We start from the raw sequence: 9,880 nt of genomic DNA on the forward strand, positions 1-9,880 counted from the left end.
CCGTACTGTTCCGTTCAAAGGGCGACGAAAAATAAACAAAGTTTGTCCGCTGACGTTTGGAGCCGTCAGTTGTTTTCTTTTAGCTTTTCCCCCTCCCCAGAACAGCTGTGACGCGGTGTTCATTTACGAGTGAATTTTAAGACCCACCTGACACGGTATTGGATAGGGGAATGGTTTTTGAAGCTTTATAACACCTTTTTAAGGGCTTGTTTGCAAGGCGTGTTATGCTTACGTTGGAAACAAAAAAAAAACGATATAGGAGTTACAGTATAAAGACACAAGCTCCTTCCAATCTCCAGAATATCAATAAAACCCTGTAGAGGAATAGTTGCGTGGAATGGGATTTGTAAAACAAAATGAACTTTTTGTCAAGTGGGTTAATTGAACGGAATTTCCCCAGTCACAGTGGAACGTTTGAAATTTGGAAAATCCGTCATAATTTATGTTATATACATATTCCGATTTTGATTTAAATAGTTGTTTTTTTAACAAGCTACCGGAAATATGATTGTGGCGACATCGCTTTGATTAAACTAAACGATAATTAGCATATCCGAATGGTGAAAGTGAGACGGACGCAGTGGACGATGTTAAAGATATTGCGATTAACTTATATGCTGTTATATTTATCTATTTTATATTTTATAGATTTTTGATTATACAAAAAGCCGGATAAACTATAGCAGCTCTTTAATATATCCTCGTCATGGTACTTTTAGTACGGATTCGGTTTCAGATTAGTTGCAATTTGTTTCTACTCTGCTGCGGAGGAACATTCTCCATCCATTTCTTGAAAATTAACAACGTCTCGTATCTGCAGGACGGTTACGGTAGTGTTTTGATCGTCAAATTTACACGTGACGGTATGCTCTCCCAAACGAAACGTGTATATTTGCGAACCATACTTCGTGCGTAAATATACCGAACGAGGATCAGCCTTAAGTACATCAACGATGGAATTCTGCAACGAAAAAAAGCTCTTTTAAAGGCTTACTGATTTACCCAATGCGCTCTCCCATTACCTTTTCTATTTGAAGCTCTTGTAGTTGGGATTCTGCATTGGCATTGAAAATTACGTTTAAGCTCGAACTATTCAACACCCAGTTGGGCACGGTAACAGCAGGTTGGGTGTTGTTTGATCCACCCGCTTTCTTGTCCGCCAGATTCGTTTCCTCTCCGTCGGGTGCTTCGCGTGAGTTAAGAAATTCTGCTTCCTTCATCTTCACCGGAACATCGTACTGCGGAATGTATGGTTTTATGTCTAGTACGGGTGTACCATCAACCTGCGTCGAAAAAGGGTATTCATACATTATGAATTATCCAGTGGAATGTCTAATCCGTCCATATCGGTCCCTGGAAAGTGCATTCTTACCATATCGGTTCCTAGAAAGTACACTTTAGAATCTTCAATCCGGTCCAATTCTACCAGGGACAGTCCAATGGGACATGGACGGTGTGGAGATCTCGTACTAAACACACCGACACGCTCACCGCCTAACCGTGGAGGAGCAACTTTCGCTTTTGCATGGTTCGGATTCCGGTGAAAGTAGTAAATGATCCAGAGGTGCGAAAAGTTCTCCAGCCCTTCCAGGGAGTGTGCCGGATTGTTGAATGTGGTTGACGATATATCTATTCTACTCAGCAAACCCGCTGCTAAACTAGCCTGCCGTGGTACAGCACGCTTTTCATTGAACACCGTTTTTATAACACCAATTGGTTTGAACGTGCAGCCATCTGCACCGTCATCATCCTCCGCTACGCCTTGCTGCACAAAAGGATAATTTGTGTAAGTAAAGGGAAATATTTGTGGCTGTGTCGTAAATAAAAACCTTCTTATTGCTATGTCCATTTTGTTGTTGTTTTTCCTGGCAACCTTCGCACCGATAATCGCCCAAAAGTTTTAAGATATGTTGGTGCTCTTTCGTGTGCATGTGCTGCAGATTGGAGAGTTGTTGCCTGAAATGTAAACGAAGTGTTGCTTTAAGTGTTGCCCGCGATCACTGTGCAGGCTAAGGGTCTACCTTAAGTTTTTAATTTCACTCCTAGCTGTTGCGAGCTGTGCTTTTAGGTATTCTATTTCCGAATTACTCATTATGCGTGTAAAAAGATATCACTAACCAGCTAGGAGAAAGTCTGTAGGTAAACAAATCTAGCGACATTCGATTTGACAACAGGTTAGAATCCCGGTGCGAAAATTGCAACACTTGGGAGGCATAACACATGCCCGGTGAAAAATGTATCATGATACCGACAGGGTTTGACTAGTTGATTTTTAAATATTCTTGTTGAATCCTGATGTGTAATTTTAAAAGGATTATTTTGTTATTTTTAACACATGAAGTATTATGTAATAAAAATAACCTTCAGCTTTCAAAAGAGCCAAAAAAAGGTTTTTGTTTTGGTCCGCTATTGTAAAATAGATGGCGCCACAATACTGAATTGTCCGGGATACTGCAGAACCGGTCGGTACCGGATGCGGATCTTGCGAATGGGATTTTGAATTCATTTGTCGCAACAAAACATTGTACATACTTAATCCATCAACCAACATAACAAATACGAACCTTTATACAGTCAAAACAATGATAAATATTGATTGCAATTTGTGTGTCATAAAGTGCATATAAGTTGCACCCCATTTACGTTGCATCTGTTTCCTTTTGTTCGGATGATCCCATAAAAAGCGATGGGAATGAAAACAAACAAAAATTATCAATTATGATTATAACGGTTTCATTACTCTTTGTGCATCAATTTGGATAAAGCGCAGTATTGGCACCATCAATATGTAATCGACCAAAACGTATGACTCCTGGAATGTAAATCGAAATCGACTCTAATTGATGTGCTATTGGTATGGTACGCGAAGTTGAATTGAATTACTGGCCGCATTAACAACAAACGTGTGCTGCAACGGCAAGCGCAAGGTCATACGCAACGATCCGATTAAGCCGGGATAAAATATGCAAGCGTATCACACTCGCCAAACACGAAAAGGATAAGCGGAATGCAGTCGATTATGGGCGATTACGGACAATCGGGATCCAGGCATACCAGGCAGGTTCTTACACTCTATCGCACAAACCGGTACTGCCCTGTTTCAGTTGCAGGGTTCGCCGACACTCTGTTTCGCGGACAAGGGAAAGAGAAAACCACCGACATTTTGTTTTTTACCATATGATGTGTTTATTTAGATTCTTGGGTTTTTAACTTCTTACAATAAATAGATACGACAATAGTGTGTTAATAATACTTATAGAGCGGGGTTTCTTTGCTGTTTGTTGTGTGGTGCTTTTGTGGTGCATGGTTACCATAAAAAAGCGTGTGCAAGCATTCGGCAACCATCATCAATCCCCACACACCACCAAAGTCCACCGATACAATATTTGGGAGTTTTGGGGTCCGAATGTCGCTACAGTAGCTCACACACACACCAATACGCCAGTTCGGGGTATGTACAGTACAAATACTCGTCGCACGGGCGATAAACACGTAAAAGGGCTCATTTTACACATTAATCCGTGCTCGGAATGTTGGGTAACTCGCCATCTCCTGGTAGCTGAGGGTGGGAGGGAGTTGGGAAGGGGGTTATCCGGACGGTTGGCGACGTCCACCTGTACGGGGCAGCAGCATAATTGTTCGTGTCGCTCGCCAAAACTCTTCCGGGCCGTGCTGTTATTTGCCCAAACGGTAGGAATGCTTGTCACCGATCTGCTCCTTCGGCCACATACACTCACACCCGGCATCGATCTGGACGTGGGAACGAGATATAAGAGAGCCCGCGAAGGACGCGCGGTTAGAAGCGAGATAAGCTAATGAAACCACACCACCGGCTTACGGCTTTTACCTCTCTGAGCGCCACATGTTCCCAGCAGTTGGCGGCTTTGGTCTCCGCACCTTCAATCACCTTGCGACGTGTGATGTAGATCTTCTGCCGTATCTGGGTGCAGGAAAGGCCAGTCTCGGTACACTGCAAGCAAGCCGAAGAAGCGCACAATGCGTACCGAAATCAATCATCTGTGCAAGTGGAAATGAGCGGAATTCTCGAACCTCTCGAGTCCCTAACCTCACGAACTAATTACCTTATTCTGATAGCTGTTGTACGAGCTAAGGCATGACTCGGTGACATAGTGATTCGGACGATACTCGTACCCATCCGTACCGTTGCCGACGTACACAATGTTCAGCAGTACCTCACAGAGCGGCTGGCGGGCATGGGAACGCTTCACCACAATCGGGTGTCCGGCTTCGGCATACGTGTCCGGTTGGTCGTACTCCGCGTACTCCACCGCGTTGCCATCGTCCGCCGCCTCACCGGACGCCGGACGGTTCCACTTCATCAGCGGTCCCCACACGTTCGGGCCACCGAAAAGGTTTCGTAGCGGATCGTCATCCTTCTTGCCCATCACCAGTGCCACCGTGATTGCAACTGAAAATAGAAAAATCTGCCCGGAAAAATGGGGGGAATGTGAAATTAGAATCGGAAGTCCCATCCAAGTATCGTTGCACAATGGCAAACCCCTTCATCGCAATGCGAAATTCACCATTGGCCATGATTCAGTTTTTGCTTCGTTTCAATTGGCATTTTTTTTGTGTTGTTCCTTGGTGCTTATCGCAAAGCAGTTGTGTCCGGAAGCTTTTTCCCTCCCCCAGCCCCGGTTCAACTCATCAATCGCTGACGTATCAACCATGTGGCTCTTGATGACCGGAACCTGGCAGAATTTCTCCCTCAATGACCCGTATCCCCAGCAGTGTGTGTGTATGACACCCAAAGCCCCTCGAGCGATATGACGTAGCGAACGGATATTCGCTGATGATAGATAGTGAAACTGAAGCACTTTTGCTACGTAAGCTGGCGACCGCGATCCCGAAGCACTGGGTGAGTAATTGTGCAATTATTGTTACGAGTTAGTACCTCACACAACTGTCGCCTGCCTTTCCAGCACCATCACCATTGGCGGGCGCCCGTCATCACCAAAGGATATGGCGCATCGAACACACGCACAACCCCAACGAACATCTGTTCCCAGCTCGTCCCCAACTCCTTCAATCCTACCAGCCCTACCAGCACCGGCGCATTCTTGAGCGTCCCATCGGGAGAGGAGGGGGTTCGACCCATCGTTGCACCGTTTTTGCGGTCGTTATCTGGGCGGCGTTGAGTGTTACCTTTTAATTATGTTGACCTAACGCGCTTCGATCCGGGGCGTTTTCGACCATCAAATAGAGGAGGGAGAGGGTGGACCACACCGTACACTGTGTGTGCTTCCGGCAATGGTAGAGTCCGCGCCGGCACTTTATTTGGTCTGCGTCAATAGAATGACAGATAGCGGAAGCGGAAAGTTCCGAAACCGCTTACGACGCGCTTCGCCATTCAGGTGCGGTTGATGTTTGCGTGTGCGTGTCTATGGGTGTCTATTGATCGCAAATGGACGACGATGGCCGTAATTGGAGCACCAATCGAACGTACGTTTCCGTTCCAGTGTCCCCCTATCCCGAGAAGGATGTGAGGATTCTAAGCACCAAATGTTGTACTTCTGGTGTTTTATTCTTTGTTGGACATTCTTTTACAGTTCATTAAAAGAGCAATTTGGAGCACCATTTCCAGTGTACCGGGGACCGCCCGTGATAAGATCAGCATTATTCGCTAATGTTCCTGTGGCCGTGGGAGGGTGTTTAATGTGTAATGATGCTTTTTTTTCTGGCGATGCGAGATCGGTACGTTAAATCGTTGGTGTCAATAGCAATTTACCGACCGGACACCGGCTTATCGTCAAGTCGAGATCTTTTGGGCTCGGTAAATGGGCACAGAATGGGCAACAGCAATTCATACACACCTACACATAGAACCCCCGATCTAATTATTTCCATTGGAAAAACACAGAAGTACTATCGATGAGGGTGTTTTTTTTTTGGTTGTCGTTCCTGGCCTGTGTTCGCTAATTTACTGCCGAAAAATCGTTTTTCGCGCTTGCGGTGTACCAGGGCAAACCACACACGGTCAAGGTAGAATGGCGGGCGGTGGAAAGCGGATGAATGTTTGTACAACGATTCGTCACGTGTTGTTTGCTGTGTGATTTATTCATTTGATGATGTACGGGGAAAGCTTTCGAGTGCGTGCGTTGCTGTGATCGACTAATTTATTCAGCAGTCCGGATGTGTCGGGTAGCTGGTGTAGTGTGAGTGCTGCACACTCCACACTCCACAAAAGCAATCGACTTATTAGTGCTGCAAATGCTTCGGAATGTGCTGGACTGGACCACTCGGTGCCGAGAATGGTGCCTTAGTGGGTGCTGTATGTTGCAGCACTCACAGGTGCGTTAACATCGAATCCGTTTGAATGAAAACTCATCACATGCGAGACAGTAGTCGTCGGCTACTTAGTTAGCCTCTGCTCAAGTGGATAAAAGTGGTATAATAAATCCATTACTTTTCATACATATTTATCACCGATGTGCCGATGGTGACGTACGGCACACGTTAGGTCACTGTTGAAATGCTTCGAATGCAGGAGAATTTTAATCTTGTGCCAACCACGGCTTATGAGGGTAGGGAGAGGGTGATTGGTCCATTGCAAGCACTCTGTGGTTGTGTTCGACTGGCAATGGCGAACGTTGTTTCGTGCGTGCGTGTGTGTGTATATGCTTTAAATTAAAATGCCATATTCCATATGCACGAGAGTACGTTTCAACAGTAAGAGTGACGTTTTGATGTGTATGATAAAGCTATTAATCAGCTTCGTAATGTGAGCGACCGTAACACATCCCATTTCAACATTTGATCGATCGAAGCAATAATGTATTTAAAGCGTAATGAAGAGCATTGAAAGGCTTCCCATCAGCGTATATTACGATGTAACTGTTTTCAAGTAGAAAATTGTTGTATTTTTTGGCAACGGTAGTGCCAATTGCTATAAATGTGTCCTGTGTGGGTAAGCTTTATTTGTTTCGTAACGTGGAAAGTTTGGACTGCGCCCATGGCCTCCTGCTTTTCCGTTCGGTTTAGTACACCACAGGTCGGTGGATCGAATCTCCTATAGGGCAGATTCAATCTCTTTTCAAAAACAACAAAAATTTGGCTTGGACTGTGTTTGACCTTCTTCTACTCTATCGGCACAACAACCTTAAGAGGTTCTTCAAGGCCTGACATTTCTATCATTCCATTCCCTGGATAACCCTTATTTATTCGTAGGATTGGTCCGAATGAGAATTTCGATCAGTTCTTCCAAGATAAGACTCTAATATATCTAGTATATGTGCTTTAAAATAAGCCTATTTAAAACACATATAATGACATATTACATTAGTACATGATAATGACCTTAGCAGTATATGTCAGGTAGCTAAGTCCTTTCAAAGTTAATAAAAAGGAGGAAGAAGGGATAATATGGTAGTGATATGAGAACATAACAGGACAACGTATCAACGACACCAGAGCCCCAGTTTATAAAAGACTTAAGCTCGGAACTCACGGTTCCCGAACCCAACTGTCTTAAACTAACGGCATGAAAGCTGAGCGTAATATTATGAAAAAGTAATCTTTCAGACATTTTAGACAACTTTTAAAACTCCAAGACATTTTTAGTACTCTTCAAGGATTGTTAGAATCTCTCACAGATTTATGTTCCAATTCAGAAACATCTCTTTTTGACTTGTTTTTATACTTTGCACTTCTGAAATGTATTTGTAACTCTGTACAACTTTGCAGTACAAATAATGTTTGTCCAACTCTGTAGCTTTTTCTACCACTCTAAGCTGGGTAACGCAAGGTCTTATAAGGTTTTTGCTACGGATTTTTGCTTTAAAAAAAAAACTGCAACGATATGCCTCTTTTTTAACGATGTGATCTTTTTTAAAGTCACTTTGAATAACTCCTCACTAAAGATGCGTACGCGTGACTCCTCTCAAAAGTTTCATTAAGCATAACAACTGGTACAAGCATATCCGTTTTGCAAACTGCGCACTGGAAAACGAATGGAACCGTGTCGATGTTGTTTCGCTTGGTGTTTTTGAAACGTTGCCTGGTGCGTGATTGTTATTAGTCACGCTGTACAGCGTGACACTGCCCGCGTAAAAAGCAAAACCGTCTCGTCCTGATTGTGTGCACGGTCCCACGGCACACGCTTTACACAGATTGGTACAGATTGCAACAGCATTGCAACAAGCGATTAAAATGCATTTCCTTCACACGTTTAAAAAATCAATCGCAAATCGAAAGCAATGCCAACGCGTTCCGGTTGTCGGCAAACGTGACCCATTTCATATCCGTTTATCGTTCGTTTGCATCCACCGCGCTCATCCACCAGCGTATGGGATTAGTTTTTGTTCCCCCCCCACGTATATGGAGCAAATTTCACAACAAAAAAAAAAACATATCAAAACATTGGAAAAGTTTAAAAAGCAAAAAAGGGAAAAAAGCCCTGCACTGCCTTCAATTCAAAGTCGGCGCGTCGATAGGGAAAAAGGGAAACCGGCGCCGGATAAAAATGGTTTTCAATAAATTGATCAATAAACGGTGCTTTGCTAATTGTTATTTGTTTTCCAACCGCTCCGCGCTACCGTTCTGGCGCCGGTAGGGCATTCTCCCTTCCTGGAAACACCTGGCGGTCGGTTCGGGTTGGTGGATTTGGTTCCGTCGCAGGATGTGGCACGTGTTGGGTGAACAATTAGCGTTCGGGGAAGCGCTACCAATCGGTGGGTGATTTCACTCGGCAAAACCGAGACGGCAAAGAGGACGGCACTGTTGGCGACGGCATTTCAATTGGTCGCACTTAACAAACCCGGGTTTCGGGTGGTGGTGAATGTTGCGTTACCATCGGTACCATGTAAAACCATGTTGTCCTACGCAACCGGGTTGTGCGTGAGTGTGCCGTAATGGCGAATGGAAAACTTTTTTGTTTTGCCCCGGCCTGTCACATGACAAATGCTACCGAATCGATTCATGTTGACGACCGGTGCGTCCGGGCCATATGAGACCGTGACAACACGGTGCCGTATGCTAAAATGGAATTAAAATTTCATCAACCCCTTTTCCGATCCGGCAGTCCCAATTTGCCATTGACTCAACTTCGCAACCGTTTATTGTTTCGCTCCCTCCCCCCCCCCGAGCCAATTGGAACAGATTTGACGTTCCGGAAGAAAAAGGATGTTCCGGATGATGGATTGCTTTACCGATTCGATTGGATCGGTGTAGGTAAATTAGGTTTTGCCGTCGCACTTACGAGCTTCGCTATTTTATCCATGTTCGTTTGCTAGAGCTGACGGCGATCAGGCTGTAGCGTCGCCAACCGTTGCAGTTTGCACCAGGGAAAAAAACACACGACGTACCACGGCTGTTACACGTTGCTGGTTCAATAGATAATCACATAAAAATGCATCGAACTTTCGGGGGTTGGCATGCACACTTGCACTGGGCGAAAGGAAACGCACTGAACTGCCCCACAAAATCTGGACCCTAGCGAGTCTTAGCGAGACGCCTCAAGGCTCACCGGATTGACAAACCCACCACAGAACGATGTAAATCACTGGACAGGTCCGTGTTGATAGCTGCTGCTTTTATAGCGATTTCGAGTGATGCTAGATAATATATAAGGCAACAAAAAAAAAACGACACACTAGCGCGAAAAGCATGCTTATCGGAGCGGTTGGTCCGGTTGATATCTTTCCTTGTGTTTTTTTTGTTGTTTTATGGTATGTAGTGCGAAGTAACTGCAGATAAGCTACCTGTAGCTTGTCAACTACAGCTGACATGCCCATATCGAAGGTACGAAGCAGGCGTTGACGCATGCGCACAAGGATCACCAGCAGCGCTCCGGCGAAGGCGTTGATCTTAATCCTTCATTAGGAAATTGTCTTTCAATTGAAAGGCGAGATTCATGCATGCG

At 44.8% G+C, this 9,880-nt stretch overlaps 2 protein-coding genes across 2 annotated transcripts; both read right to left on the minus strand.

The window, feature by feature from the left end:
- Positions 1 to 673: 673 nt before the first annotated feature.
- Positions 674 to 2,132, minus strand: LOC128304099 (tRNA (adenine(37)-N6)-methyltransferase). Its single transcript, XM_053041233.1, has 5 exons — positions 2,022 to 2,132; positions 1,830 to 1,956; positions 1,373 to 1,765; positions 1,023 to 1,283; positions 674 to 961 (listed from the first exon to the last, which is right to left on the minus strand). Exons 1-5 carry the CDS (start codon positions 2,090 to 2,092, stop codon positions 755 to 757), a joined length of 1,059 nt encoding a protein of 352 aa, XP_052897193.1. The 5' UTR covers positions 2,093 to 2,132; the 3' UTR covers positions 674 to 754.
- A 1,072-nt stretch (positions 2,133 to 3,204) lies between these two features.
- LOC128304201 (uncharacterized) lies at positions 3,205 to 9,506 on the minus strand. Its single transcript, XM_053041362.1, has 4 exons — positions 9,218 to 9,506; positions 4,083 to 4,445; positions 3,848 to 3,970; positions 3,205 to 3,750 (listed from the first exon to the last, which is right to left on the minus strand). The coding sequence occupies exons 1-4, from the start codon at positions 9,236 to 9,238 to the stop codon at positions 3,676 to 3,678; spliced, it is 582 nt and encodes a 193-aa protein (XP_052897322.1). The 5' UTR covers positions 9,239 to 9,506; the 3' UTR covers positions 3,205 to 3,675.
- Between the last annotated feature and the right edge of the window lie 374 nt (positions 9,507 to 9,880).

This window comes from Anopheles moucheti, chromosome 3 (genome assembly GCF_943734755.1).
Source record: "Anopheles moucheti chromosome 3, idAnoMoucSN_F20_07, whole genome shotgun sequence".
In the NCBI taxonomy this organism is placed as follows: domain Eukaryota; kingdom Metazoa; phylum Arthropoda; class Insecta; order Diptera; family Culicidae; genus Anopheles; species Anopheles moucheti.